The sequence below is a fragment of the Phascolarctos cinereus genome, unplaced genomic scaffold (assembly GCF_003287225.1).
Source record: "Phascolarctos cinereus isolate Bilbo 61053 unplaced genomic scaffold, phaCin_HiC Scaffold_4;HRSCAF=312, whole genome shotgun sequence".
Classification (NCBI taxonomy): Eukaryota; Metazoa; Chordata; class Mammalia; order Diprotodontia; family Phascolarctidae; genus Phascolarctos; species Phascolarctos cinereus.
In genome coordinates, this window is record NW_027555847.1 from 716,200,362 (window position 1) to 716,215,525 (window position 15,164).

Consider the following 15,164-nt stretch of genomic DNA (forward strand, 5'->3'; position numbering starts at 1 on the left):
CGAGTTAGGCAATCTCAAAGGGTCCTTCGATCTCTGACGTTCAACATCCTACATTCTAGGGGCTCTCCCATCCCTCGTTCTATGTATTCTGGCCCCTCCTAGCTGCAGCACTCTTCATTCTATGGTCCCGGTGCTGGCCTTCTCTGTTGTTCCAGTTTTCACATACAATACTCTGTGTCAAACTTCTCTTAATAACTCCTGACTCTCCCAGTAGAGTTCAAAACTTTTCCAGTAAATTCCCATTTGTCTAAATGGTTGGAGGGGGAAGATAAATAACTGAATATTCTGATAAACTGGGAAATATCATATAAACCAAATATATCAGCCATCAAATTGCAAACAATTTTAATACAATATAATGTTATTATTGCCAATGCTATACTGCAGAGTTGTCAAACATGCGGCCTGCGACACAATCGAGTGTGGCCCAAACCAGATTAAAATGTAATTGGGAAATATTTAACAAAAGAAATACAAATTCAATAAAACACAGATAACATTACAGTTTAAAACTAAGTCTCTCTGCAGCCCATGGGGATCCTTATGTACGAATTAGTGGCCATCGTTTCTATGTGAGCTTAATGCCACAGCTATGCTGAACACTACTTAAATTTTCTTGGATGATACAAAAGACATGGGCAAAAAACCAAACCATGTTGGTGTTTGGGCTCTCTAGTTGTTCGGATTTGAGATAAACATGTCTTTGCCTCAGGTAACCCATTTCAACAGGCAAAGGATTGCCCTGCCTCGCATGATTTTTAACAGGGCGGTTGAAGATGGTACGGGATGGTGGAAAGAGAAGGAAGGTCACATTTCATCACTGCCACTGGCAAGCTGAGTGGCCCTGGGGAAACTCTCTGAGCCTCATTTTCCTCTTTTAGAACACAAGTAAGTTGGATTAGATGATTTCCTGGGTCCCTTCTCACCGAGATGTTCTATGATTCTAAGTTGGGTGAGCTTCGATAGTGAAGTTTCTCTTTGGTCTGTGTTTTCTTTTACAACATGACCAATATGGAAATAGGTTTTGCATGATTGCACATGTATAACCCATATCAAATTGCTTACCATCTCAGGAAGAGGGAAGGAGAGGGAGGGAGGAAGAGGTTTAGAACTCAAAATAAAAAATAATGAATGTTAAAAATTGTTTTTACATATAATTGGGAAAAATAAAATATTTTTAAAAAGCAAGGTTTCTCAGAAAGCAAGATTTCCCAGAACCCACATGTTTTAACAGAAGAGACAAAAACAAGCCACCAGCTGGAACTGGCCCAAACAGGGCTGCACCACTCCACTGCCAAAACGAGTGGCGGTGACTAGTCTTTCAGCTTCTTTGGTCTACACAACGCTAACCAAGGCTCTCCCTCATGTTCCTACGGAGATGATGCAAGGATGAGGAGTCGGGCCTCACAGGGACGGAGCTGCCCTGTGTTCTCTGATGCGTCTGCTGCCTCAGTAAGGGGGAGGAGGGTGAGCGAGAAGAAGGAATTCTTGCATTTGGTTAACACTGAGTCAGCCCAGGGGCAAGGCTGGAAATTGACCTCTTGTTAACCATTCACCCAAAGAAAGCGCAGTGGGGCTGGCCCAGGTGAGAGGGCCGCTCGCCCTTGCTCCCTCTTGGGGAAGCCGGTGAACGTCCTCTCAGGGTTCACCATCCCTCTCGGTGCTACATAGACAGCCCACATGGAATTGCTTTCATTTTTTTCTCCTCCTAATCAGTTCTAGAAACGCTTGCAGTTCTTGGATGGTGTCTGCCCTCATTGGAATATCACTAGAGATGTCTCAATTAAAAAGAGATTAAATGGCCCATTGGTGACCCAACCCTTACCCTTGCAGCCACCTACGCCCTGTGCCACATCTTTCATTGCACTCTGGGATCCAGAGTTTAACATCTACATGGACAAAAATGGCCTGTCCCTCCCCAGATGCTTTAATCTCTTTCAAACACACACACAATTGCTATTTACATCATTAGCCCCCTTTTAAATTCCATTTAGAAAGAGACTGGCTTATTGCCCCATACCTTCCCTCACTAAGGACAGATCAGAAGAACAACTGTTCCCAAATACAGCGTGGCGGTGCGTGTATCTGAAGCCCAGCCTGAGTCCCCGTGTGGGGCCCTAAAGGTGCATCGTCTCACAGAGGTGAGGTCCCTGCCTAAGCTGAGGCAAAGCACCGAGGGTCTCTGCATACACGGGCTGGAAGCCACACCCCAACCTCACTGACTTGTTGGCATCAGGATTCAAGGGATTAACAAGGGTCTTAAGAACCTCTGGAGTGTCACTGATTGAAACCTCAGGCTAAGATAGGACAGCTGGTGTTTCTGATCACACTATTGCCTTCAGTGGGAGAACCCTGCTGGGCTGGTCTATAACCTTTGTTTTTGAAGCTGTAAATGCCGAGGATTAACTAGGCCAGAAGTGAAATGAAACCAAGGCCAGGTCAATGAAGGCTGAATAAATGGGAACTGTGGGCATCAGAATGATACTGGAAGCATCTGGACCTTGGTAAGAGAAATGGATCCTGGCCTCACAATCTGAGTCACCATGTCCCCCTCTCTTTGGTTATCTAATCAGAAAAACTCCTGGCCAGGAAAAAGGCCCAGGCTGGAAACTCAGTGCGTGTGCTTTCCAGGGGTGTGGGCCGGGGAGGGCAGGCGTCTGGTAGAGCTCCATACGTCACTTATTCTGAAATAGGAATTATGATGACATTCCACAAAGACCAGGGATGTTCTGCCTGGCTGCACAGGAGAACCGGGAACCATACAGAGGAGGGTACAGAGAGGCAAGTTCAGGCTTGATGTAGGGAAAACCCATTTCTAGCCAGTGAAGGCTGGCTCAGATAAGTGAGCTCTCTCTCCCTGGAGGTGTTTGGGAGGGGGTGATTTCCCCATCACTTTTTTGTTGTTCAGTCGTGTCTGACTCTTCATGACCCCATTTGGTGTTTTCTTGGCAAAGACACTGCAGTCATTTGCCATTTCCTTCTCCAGCTCATTTTACAGATAAGGACACTAAGGCAAACAGGGTGAAGTGACTTGTCCAGGGTCACCCAGCTAGTAAGTGTCTAAGGCCAGATCTGAACTCAGGAAGATGCCTCTTCCTGACTCCAGCAATGGCACTCTATCCACAGCACCGCCTAGCGGCCTGCTCCATCACTAGAGGCACTCAGGCAGTGGCTAGGTATGGTGTAGAGGGCATTTCCTCCTGACATCCTCTGACATTCTCTGACATTGAGATGAGGACATTCATATGGTAGAAATGTTAATAGCGCTGGAGGATGAAGGATGTTGACTTCAGTCTCCCATTCACCACAGCTATTTGTGGCGAGGACAAACCCCAACATGCAGTGGAAAGAGCCTGGCCCTGGAGTCAGGGTTCGAATCCTATTTCTGACTTCACCTACTGGTATGACCATGGAGAAGTCACTCACCTCTCTGGGTCTCAGCACCCTCAACCCTAAGATGAGTAAGGCCACCCCTTCATGCCTTGAAGCTCCCTCCCAGCTCTGGCTTGGTCATCCAGGGACTCGGGAGGATTTGACCCCAAGGACATCCCCATAATAATGGGCAATCTCCTGTAACTGCAGAATCCATCTGCACGGATGCCCGCCAGGGTGCTCTTCATCTCCACCCAAGGCCTGAAGGGTGCCCTCTGAGGCAGCATTGGCTCCTTGCTGTAGGGGCAGCCTTTCGGATTCCCAGTGGTGGGGGACGATCACAGCTCCCCAAGTCCTGCTATTGGCCTGACAGCAAAGGACACCCATGGGTTCAGGGCAGAAGCCACAGCGGCGGATTCTCCTTAAGCAAAAAGTTGTCCGGGAGTGAAATGGTGCCTAAGGTCGGACCGTCCTGTGCAGCCCCTCCTCCCATCTTCCCTTAGCAACCAAGATGGGGCCAGGCAGCAACACTTGTTCACATAATTCTCAGCCCCATAGCAAGGGGCCAAGCCGGCAGTGAGGCGGGGCCGTGCTGCCCTCTGGTGGCCACACGCTCGCCAGCCGCTGCCTCAAGGAATCTCTTGGATGCCGGGTGACTGCAGTCTCTGGGGCCCCAGGACCCACCTCATTCGTCCTCTTACAGCCAGGCCGAGGCAGGGAGGCCCCAGAGGGTTAAGGGTCATCCTCAGGGTCACTGACAAGTGGTCAGCGGCAGCTTCGTGCTCCGTCCTGGCGTGGTTTTAGTGGGATGTGGCTGCCACGGCTGGCAGAGGCTGAAGCAGAGCCGAGGGGCCTCCCGGACGTTATGCCTGGGACTCTCCTCCTCCCCATCGGGCTCCAGTCACCCCTTCCTTCCAGCGGGCGGCACCTAAGCCTGACTGAAATGACAGGACCAAAGGCTTCTTTTATTCGAGTGGAGAGGGAGCCGAGGAGAGGCGTCAGTGAACCAAGGCTCAGTTCCAAAAGGTCTTATTCAAGAATGGGGTCCCTCGGTTTGCTGGCATGGCTTGGCAGCTGGCCAAATTAGGAACTCCTCCACTAGAATGAGTCTTTCCCATGTCTCGGTTACGGCAGGTGGCATCCCTCATGTTGGTCGGAGATCGGATCCACAGCAGAGCTTGCCAGACTACCTATACACTCTCTGAGGGCAGGGACCGTGCCCGCTTCGTCCTTTGATGTCCCCCAGGGCACACAGGATGGGTGTTTGAGACAGGCTTGGTGAGTGAGTGAAGTAAAAAGTGCCAAGACGCACAAACACGCCCCAAACAGGCATTGTAAATCCAGTCCCCGCCAGTGCCTCGCGGCACAAGTAAAGTGCGAATGAGGATGTCCAGGAGGGTGGTGATACCCTCATTTGCCTATAGTGCCGTCCTTGGGTTGTGCTGAATTACCCAAGACTTTCTGGCCACAGCTTCTGAGAGTGACTCCATCAGACCAAGGCAGACCCTGGGTCCTCTCATTAGCTGAAAGATGTACTCAGAGCATTGCTCTGACTTATTTAAGCCCCTGTGGTTCCACGATTCTGCACTCTCCTAAGCCCTTTGTAGGAACAGCTAGATTTCGAGATAGGAGCTGCCACTTATCCTTAGTATATCTTGTTCTTTAAGTCATGGGGCAAGGTCTGGAGGGAGGAGAGTACTCCCCAAACACAGCACTGGTCTCATAAAGCTCTTGTTACTGCCTTAAAGAGCAGCTCAGACCCACCGAGCGTCTGCAGGGCTAGAAATGCTCCCCACCAGTGGTCGAGCCTTGGCACAGCAGCCTGCTCTGGGTCCTGACTCGCCCCCACATGTACTGAGCTTTCCCCAGCTCTGTGACCAAAGCCCCGAGCTGAGGCAGCTTCGCTGTTTCCACTCCAATGCCTCTGGCTCTAGGTCTTTCGTGGGTTTTCAAACTCCCCTGAAATCATGGGCTCTTCCAGGGGCTGTTGGACCAAAGACAAGCCTCTCTACCTTTCAGGGCCTCAGTTTCCTCATCTGTAAATTGTGGGGGTCCCTTCCAGCTTCAAAATGTTATAATTCTATGTTCGCCTCCTCAGCACCTCTTCCGTCTAATGCCAAAAGGCCCTCTCCTGTTTGGCAGTTTTCAACACACAACAGTTTGGGTCACCAGAGAAAGCTCGTCGGAGCTAATCACACTGAGCTCTTGGTAACCTTTCCACTCTAATGAGCGGCGGATCAACGACCGCCACATTGACCCCCTCCTCAGCGGCCAGTGAAAAGGGGCAGAGATTGGGCTGTTGCTTCTCCCTCACAAGGCGCCCACTTAGCAATGACAAAGGAAGCCATTTGGGGAAATCAGTGTGGAGCGGGCAGGGTGGCTGGCCTCAGCATGGTGAGGTTAGGAAGCAGGAGTCCAGGGTCAGGGCGCTGTGGGGTGCTCAGAGCTGCTGTGCTGCAGGGGCACAGTCCTTGGGGGATGGAGGAGGAGGAGGAGGAGGAGGAGGAGGAGGAAGAGGAGGAGGAAGACAGTGTGAGCAGTAATTCACTGAACCTGTTCTCCACAGTGGATGGCAATAAAGAAAACTCGAGAAATCCTCTTGACAGTTCTGATTTCTATTTCTCTCGAGGCGGTATGGAACATAAATCAGGATAAGTTATGATGACACCAGACAGGCCTTTACTTGGAGAGCTTTTTGCCGTCCTCATCACCTTATTATGAGGAGGACGTGGAAGAGAATAATCATGGGGGGACAGTCACTGTAGGGAATCCTATTGAACAACGAGGAATCAATTTTGTCCTCTATAAAGGAGACGGGCTAAGTCAGAGGATCCATTTCTGGGCATTAGAAGGACTTGTGGGGTGGAAGACGGAATGAGAGACTGGGGGAGGGTCAGAATACTGGGCTTCTGGGCTTTGCGATGAACTCAGTGGATGACTTCAGACACATCCGCTTGCCTCACTAGGCCTCGTTTCCATAGAATCAGTCCTGAGAACTAGAAGGGGCCTTTGAGGCCATCGACCCAATCCCTTCATTTTACAGAGGAGCCTGCCAGGAAGCAAGGAACAGAGACAGGATTCGAACTCAGGTCTTCCATTATTCCAAACTACCTCGTCCGGATCCTTAAAGTCCTTTCCAGCTCCAACACTGTGGGTTTTGTAATTTGGAAAAAGCAGAGACCATGAACTGTTGAGTGTAGGGAGAACAAAAGAATGGAAGTCTTAGAGAGACCTTGGGAAAATGGGGGGCTGCTCTCCCCCCGACTGGGGACAGGCCCCCCCGGGGACCACTCGTAACATCTGCAGGACAAATGTGAGGTCCACCAGCTCTTACCTGGGGAGATGGCGCACTGCCTGCTGATGTCAGCACATCAAATGTGACACGCAGGCAGCCCGGAATCCATTCCCCTCTGGAGAGCTTAACACTCACCTGCTGCTGCGACAGCTGCCTTCTGAGCCGCAGCTACAAAAAGGCCTTTGAGAGTCACAAAATCTTGACGTGCAAGGACCCACGGGCCCTCGGGTGTTAGCCACCTAGGAAGGCAGCGGTGGCCGTGCTGAAGAGCCATTGTCAAGGCCAGGGGAAGCACATACAACCTAAGAGGAGGAATGCTCAGTCTCCCAGGGGGTGTCCCAGGTGAAAGGGCCCCTCCACAAGGGCACTCACCAAAGTGGGAGTCAGAGAGAGAGGGGAAAGGAAAGGTGGGCCCCTCGTCTCTGAGACTCACAGCCACTGGAGAGCACCAGCCCGGGCAGAAGAGAGATGGAATCGGGGGGATTCTGGAGGATCTCAAGAACACACACACACACACACACACACACACACACACGTGCACACACACACACATGCATGCACACAGGCTCTGGCTTTTCCTGTGACCCTTCTCACAGCAGAGCTTGACGCCAGTGCTATAAGGGAATGACCATTTCTGAGGCCCACGGCTCGCAAAGATGCCCCACAGAACTGTTATGCTTCTTTTCCTTAGCTTTTTCCAGTGACGGCTGAATAACCAGCATTGGAACAGTTACATACTCAGTCATTGTCTTCTCTATTCTGTGCTTGGGCTTTCAAACACAGATATTACTGGAGAGGACAGTGTGAGTGTGTGTGTGTGTGTGTGTGTGTGTGTGTGTGTGTGTGTGTGTGTGAGTGTGTGTGTGTGTGAAGACAGGGAAAGGACAGAAAAGAAGGAGGGAGACAGAGAGGAGGGAGGGAGGGAGAAAAGGACAGGGAGAGGGAGAGGAAGAGAAAGAGAGAGAGAGAGAGAGAGAGAGAGAGAGAGAGAGAGAGAGAGAGAGAGAGAGAGAGAGACAGACAGACAGACAGACAGAGAGAGAGAGAGAGAGAGAGAGAGAGAGAGAGAGAGAGAAAGGGAGAGGGAGAGAGACAGAGAGAGAGAGAAAGGGAGAGGGAGAGGGAGAGAGAGAGGGAGAGAGACAGAGAGAGACACAGAGAGAGAGAGAAAGGGAGAGGGAGAGGGAGAGACAGAGAGAGAGAGAGAGAGAGAGAGAGAGAGAGAGAGAGAGAGAGAGAGAGAGAGAGAGAGAGAGAGAGAGAGAGAGAGAGAGATTGCTGCACTGTGGAGTCCATATGTCTTGACCACGCGACCTGGCAGGAGGCTGTGTCCTCCCTCCCCGCCTCAGTGGTCAGTGATGCAGTCACTTACCCCTTCCATTGGCGCTATGAGCAGGTCATACAGAGCCCGGAGCGGGGGCTTAGTAAGGGAGGTGGGCCTTCTGGGAAGAGAGGATGTTCCATCCTTAATAGGTGACACGGTGTTACTGAACAGACTCGTCATGCTGTGGCAACTCCTACAGAGAGAGGGAATGAGGGATTAATGGGGGCCTGGATATGCACACACGGGAGGGTGGCTGAAAACAACTGCCCTGGCCACACTCCTTCCCACCGCTGGACAAGGCCTGGTGAAAGCCAGGGGCAGGCAGCCTACCCCGAGGGAGTCCAGGGGCTGCCTGGGGCCAATTTGCCCATTCGCTTTCCTGGAAGGTAATTTTCACAGTACAGTGATCACTGACAGAAACCACGGGGTAAACCAGCTGCAGACAACAGCTTACATTTCTATGGAGTTTTTCCACATAATCAAGCGCCCCAAAGTGCTGTTCAAAGGATTTAATTACATCTTTGTGTGGCGAGATTGTGCACAGGCATACGTGAGGGCCATTCAGAACCAGCATCGTGGTTGGGTGCTGGGAGGGGGAGGAAGGCCAATTAATTGGCAATGGCATTGGAAGACAAACATGAGGACGATGAGGAGGAGCCTGCTGGCTCCGTGCCATGGGAGAGAGTATTCACCTGAAAAGCCATCCAGGAGGCAGGCAACACAGCCCCTCCCCTTCAGACCAGGCCTTGGGAGAACTCTGGGGGGCTCAGGAGACAGACAAGCATTCCTCCCCTTCTCACATTCTAGGCATTCAGCCCAAAGAGCCTGCTCCCTGCTCCCCAAGCACGGCGCTCTGTCTGCCATGTCAGGGCCTTGGCAAGGGTTGCCCCTGGTGCCTGGAATGTACTGCTTCCTCACCTCTGCGTGATCAGGGATCAGTAAATGAGCGTTTACTTATTCAGTGTTTACAGCAGGCAGGCACTGTGCTAAGCACTAGGATACAAAGAAGGCCCTGCCCAAAAGGGGCTCCATTTTAATGGGGAAGACAACGCATATACAGCTAGATTCACACAAGACGCGTGCTGCGTATATGGGAGGGGATCTCAGAGGAAAGGTGGGACTGGCGTCACTTAGGGAAGGCAGGAGCCTGAGGTGAGTGGAGGGACAATTAGTGAGAAGGTACAGTGTCAAGAATGGCGAGGGGGCCATTGCGGTGGGCTCGGGGGGTCCACTGGAAGGAGACTGGAAAGGTAGGAGGGGCTTTAAATGCCACGCAGAGGACTGTGTGTTTGACCCTGGAGGCCACAGGGAGCCACTGCGGTTTACAGAGTAGGGGGGTGACAGTCAGACCTGGGCTTTAGGAAAATTACTGTAGTGGCTGAACAGAGGCTGACCTGGGGCAGCAGACCACCCCAGCAGCTACTGAAATAGTCCAGGTGTGAGAGGATTCAGAGGAGAGAGGGGGGCATATGCGAGAGGTGCTGTGAAGGCACGGGAGAAGAGGATGACGTTGTCAGCCTGGGAGACCGGGAGGGTAGTGCTGCCTTTGACAGTAATAGAGAAGTTGGGGAAAAAATAAGGAATTCTGTCTTGGACATGTAGAATTTGGGATGCTTGTGGGACAGGTAATTGAGTGAGGGGAGCCTGGAGCTCCGGGAGAGGTGAGATCTGGGAACCATCTGCATAGAGATGAAAACTGAACTGACGGGAGCTGACGAGATCACTAAATGAGACTGTCTAGAGGGAGAAAGGAAGAAGACCAGGACAGAAGACTGGGGAAACATTCAGTTACTGAGGACCGGTCCTCCAAGGAGGAGAAGCAGCAGAGAGGAGCGCACCCATCCCGTTTCCTCCAATGCTCAGCTCTGGTGCCTGCACTGCCACGAGCTCTTGAGCAGTCCTGAATCCTGGTTTGTTTGTCTTCTCAGGGCTCAACACATCCAGAGGTCCACAGACTCACGAGAAATGCTTCTCCAGTGCTGCTTCATTCGTTCATTCATACACTCACATACACTGGTACGGGATGCCAAGTCTCCAGTAATCCAGGCCTGTCCAGGTCTGTCATCCTCCTTGCCACCCAGCACCTCTGCATTTTTCATTGATACGCATGCCAAAATCACCACCCATCCTCTGCTGTGCAAAGCAAGGTATGCCTGCAACTGTCCTGGTTCTGCAGAACCTTCAGCATGGCTTTGGATGGCATTCCCAGCACAGAGAAGGAGCTGAATCAATGAGATCACTGGCCGACTCATAACACTCCAATGTTGGCCAAGACAGATCAGTTGTTGACTGGTTCCTCTCCTAGGCTGGCTCATGACACGGGGACCCTTTGAAGCCCACACATGCTAGATGCATTTGTATTTTCTGGGGTGTTTCTCTCCATCTCTGCATGTTCATGTATGACAGGCTTGATCCTCAAGAGCCAGACATCCAGCTCAGAGGTTTGCTCCTTGCCAGGGACAGGCAGCATTTGCAGGCCCAGCCACTACAAAGTATGATGACCAAGTCAGACTCATTCACTCTGGACACATCGCTCCTCGGACATCGGGGTCAGTGAGGCGGACACAGCCCTCGAGTGACGTCTGCAGGCTCATTTAGCGCATCCTGCCAAGTACATGGCAAAGAGCACTGAGCTCTCCCTGTAGGGAACATGGCCACTCTGGTGTGCCTGGCAGACATGGCTCTCTGCATTAAACACGGGTAACTGGTGCCCTTCCAGGGTAATGCCGCGGAGGCAGGAGAAGATGCCCCAGTTCTCTTGCTTCATGAGTCGCTCATCTCAGACGCAAGGCAAGGATGTCATAGAAAATGTGGGGCAACGAAACACCAGCTTGAAGCCATTTTCACAGGGTATCTTGAGTCAACCTCATTCAATCAAATGGACTCTCTCAACAGGAGCATGCTGTCCCCAGGCGACAGGACGTGCCAAGGGATGGCACGGTCACTCCATGAAGGACTTGGTACAAACAAAGCCTGGGGGGCTGTCCGCTCTCATTGTGCTAGAAAGTTCCTGTTGGGGAAACACTCAATAACACAGACATAGGTCACTACCCATATGCCTCTCTTGACATGTCAGCTTATAAGGGTTGGTGCCTTGTGGCGGGGACCCACGGCTACAGAGAATGCTCAGATACCAGGGAGCCTGAACTGGTCAAAGTCACGAGTGCCACACAGCAGCTGGTCCAAATTTTTAATTTGCTTTGCTGCAGGTCTCAGTTTGGGATATTCAGAGCCCTTGCATGTGTTTCTCCTCAGGCCTTCTGGAATTTCTGGGGGATGGGCAAGGCCATCATACTGTTGACATCTTAATTTCCTATCCCTAATTCTTGTGCTGGGGTTGAGCGCAAGGTGATTACATTTTTTCTGCTTGGCCTGGGTGGTCAAAAAGAGGGACAACAGGAAGAAGCTACAAGGAGGCAGGGCAAAGACAAAACCCCCCAATAATTATTAGTAGTCCTAGGGGGAAGGGGCAGGGGAGGAGCACAGCTGGTCTTCCACTCCCCATCATGGACTCTACATGGAGCCAGCCTCCAACCGCCTCATGGAGGAGTGAGCTCTGTGAGCAGAAGCCCAACAATGGGGACATGGCGGCAGGGACCCTCATCTGCATATGACTTCCTAGGTCCCTTCCAGGCCCATTAGGTAGACAAGTATGCACCTCATTAGCTCCCGTGAATTCCAAGAGAAGACCTTCCATTGCCTTGGGCAGTTACCTTAAAAAAACAAAAAATAAACCAGAAGGGGGGGAACCGATGAGAACGGGACTTGCTTAGTGGAAGGGTAACGGGTTGGAAGGATGCAACAAGGGGCTTTTCACCGGAGACCACTGCTCTAGGTGGGAGGTGGTGCTGGGGAGTGCAGACAACCCTTAGGAAGCCGTGACATGCATGCTGTGAACTTGTCAGTCCTTAGGAGTCGATGAAGGTGCTTCCCTACGCAGGTCCTGAATCCCATCCTCAACCTTTCCAACAATGTTCTCTGCTAGAAGGCCTTTACAAACAGAGAGCTCGCTACCCCACCAGGCCTTAACACTTGGTGGCTAACCCAATCCACAGCTGTTTTCTCCAGGTAAATAAGAATCAAACAAACAGGGGTGTTCCCAACATAGGAAGCTAGTCTTAACGCTAAGACTGACTCCTCCAAGCTATGTTCAGGCTGCTCCCCTTAGCAGACTGCAAATGGGGCGGGGGGGTAGAGCAGGCCCATCACCTCTCCAGCACTGGTCCTTCCTACCAGGGGCCTTTCTGTGGATTCGGGCTTCCCTACTTCATTCCAACAGTTTTTCATAGGAAAGGGCATAAAGAGGTTCAGGGCAGACGGAATCCTCCTGGGATTTTGCTGGCCTTCTGAAGCAGGTCCTGAGGAAACCAGCAAGGCCTGGTCTTCACTGTGGAGGGCAGCTACAGGGACATGATGCAGGACTGTGTAGGGGGCAGCTCAAGCTCCCACCGCGATCACTCCTCGAAAGGTGTTCCTCTTTTTCCTTTTGCTTAAGGCCACAAAAGAGGGGGTTTGGCCAGGCACTTTCAATCTGTCGTCATGGCAGTTTTCTAGAAAAACCAATGTGGTGACTTTGGGGCATGTGAGACCACCTCTTGTTCCTTTAAAAGCTTATCTGTTTTCCCCCAAACCTCTGAAGCTGACTGCACCAAGGGGAAGCCTGGACAGGACCATGGGCCTGTAGGATCAGCTAAAAGAAGAGAAATCCAGAGCCGTCATTTTAAGCCCAAAGCCAAACCATGTGAGATGCTTTTAATACCAACTATTTGTTAAGTGTGCCTTTAAATGCTCAGTAGATAGAATACTGGGCCTGGAGTCAGGAGGACCTGAGTTCAAATTTGACCTCATATACTTGACACTTACTAGCTGTATGACCCTGGACAAGTCACTTAACCCTGCTTGCCTCCGTTTCCTCATCTGTCAAATGAACTGGAGAAGGAAATGGCAAATCACTCCAGTATCTGCCAAGATAAACCCCAAATGGGGTTACAAAGAGTTGGGAGTAACTGAACAAGAAGAAGTTTCAGCAGAATTTTATTTCCGTCCTCTCATAATGCCCCCTCTCTGGGCCCTAGCTTCTCCCTTCACAAAATGGGGAGTTGGCCTAGAGGATCTCTGAGGTGTCTTCCAGCTATAACGTTCTAGGTCCTGAGCTCTGCTCCAGTTCGAACAGCAGCTCGAACAGGCAGAAATCCAGAGGCATGATCAGAAAACTCGATTCTATCGCTCACCACCTGGGGGACCATGAGCAAGTCACTGAACCTCTGAGGTTATTTCCTCACACTCACACTGCCGACGCTACTGCTTGTTGTGAAGACGATGCTTTACGAATGAGTGGCGAGGAAATGCCGGTCCTCAGTGTGGCGCTATGCCTTCTAACTTGTCTCCTGGCTGACATTCCATGTTCTAAGCTCTAAATAAGAGTTCTTAACCTGGGGTCTATGAACCTAATTTTAAAAATATGTTGATAATTATATTTCAATGTAATGCCTTTCCTTTGTTACTCCATGTATTTTGTTTTATGCATTTTAAAAGGAGGGATCCATAGGCTTCGACAGACTGATTGTCAAAGGGTCCAGGCCACAAACAAGGTGAAAAACCTCTGTTCTAAGAGATCTCTAAGCTCTAACATTGTGTGTTCTGAGGTTGCTCAGTCATTCTCTGCCCTAGGGCCCTTCCCGGCACTCATGGTCTCTGCCCTAGGGCCCTTCCTGGCACTCATGGTCTCTCTTCTGCTTTTTTTTTTTTTAAATTTGGTTAGGCAATGGGGTTAAGTGACTTGCCCAGGGTCACACAGCTAGTAAGTGTTATGTGTCTGAGGCTGAATTTGAACTCAGGTCCACCTGAATCCAGGGCTGGTGCTCTATCTACTGCGCCATGTTCTAAGACCCTTCCTAGCACTCATGGTCTCTGCTCTAGGACCTTTCCTGCCACTCATGGTCTTCGTTCTAAGATCCCTCAGCCACTCTGTTCTAAGGCCCTTTTACCACGTGTTCTCACTCTATCAAGTGTGGAAGCGCAGCTGGATTCTCTCTAGGCCTCAGTTCCTGTTGATGGCCTCAGAGCTGGCATTCTAAGGAACTCGCTCTTTGCATCAATTACTTCGCACAGAACATGTGATTTCTTCGATGTCTATTAAAGCAACAATCTGCTCTTGGTGTTGCAGTATTGGCCAGAACCTCTCACCTAGTTTAAATGGAGGGAGGACGGGTTCTTAACATGGGCTAAAAGGACAATGTCAGAAATAAAGCAGAGATGGAGACATCCAAGCCAGAATAGGAGCTGGCGGTTCATTTGGGGGTGGGAGGTGAGAGGGCCCTATGTCTTGGGCTACCGAGAAACTTCAGGGACAAATCACCGGGCTGGGACTCGCAAGATTTAGGTTCTGGTGCTGTCTCTAGCCTGGTACTTTCCTTCCCATCTCTGGACTTTAGTTCCCTCATCTGTAAAATGGGGGCAATCAGGCTAGATGACCCATAAGGTCCTTTCCTTCTCTAGAAAACAGAATGCTAAGTAAGAAAGTCATCTCGTTTGTGTCAGCTGGTACGGAATATAGAAGTGTTCTCAGACCTTTATTTGCCACTAGAAAGAGATCTGTTTGAGCATGAACATATTTTGTGATTTTTAAAATCTACGGCCAATGCCCTCCTCCTTTCAGAGCCAGGCTCAGGGCACTGCATCTGGGGGGGGGGGGCTGCCAGCCCTGGGGAGATGGTGATGGGGGGCAATGCAGTCACAGCCACAGGAGCCACCAGGCGAGAACTGGGATTTGGGAGACTGGATTTGCTGCCTGTTGGAGTCTCTGAGGCACAGATGACCGTTTTGGCTGCTTTGTTAGAGGCATGGAGCCCATCGAAACCACAATTAAAGAACTGTCAGGAGGGACAGAATTCAAATGTGTGGCCTTGTTTATTTTTATTTCTTAGATTGCAATCATGTCTTCTGTTGTAGGCTGAGTAATTTTGTGTGCCTCAGCTCTCCTGACTGTAAAATGGGGACATAATCTCTCCTCTTTCACTTATTTCATCTTGACATACTTGAAAGTGAAATGTGAAAATGATCCTGAGACCCCTGGCAAAGAAAAAGGGAGTCGCCGGTTCCCAGGGTGGGAGGCAAGGAAAAACTAGGAGCTGAAGAAGCTGCACCGGCTGGGTCTCTATCCCTGTCTGACAT

General features: G+C 50.8%; 1 protein-coding gene across 1 annotated transcript in view; it reads right to left on the reverse strand.

Annotated features, from left to right (window-relative positions):
* Nucleotides 1–15,164, reverse strand: part of TTC28 (tetratricopeptide repeat domain 28) — a 677,066-nt gene that overhangs the window by 30,976 nt on the left and 630,926 nt on the right. Inside the window, 1 exon segment of the mRNA XM_020996673.2 lies at nucleotides 8,040–8,184. Within this exon segment, the coding sequence (XP_020852332.1) occupies nucleotides 8,040–8,184 (145 nt within the window).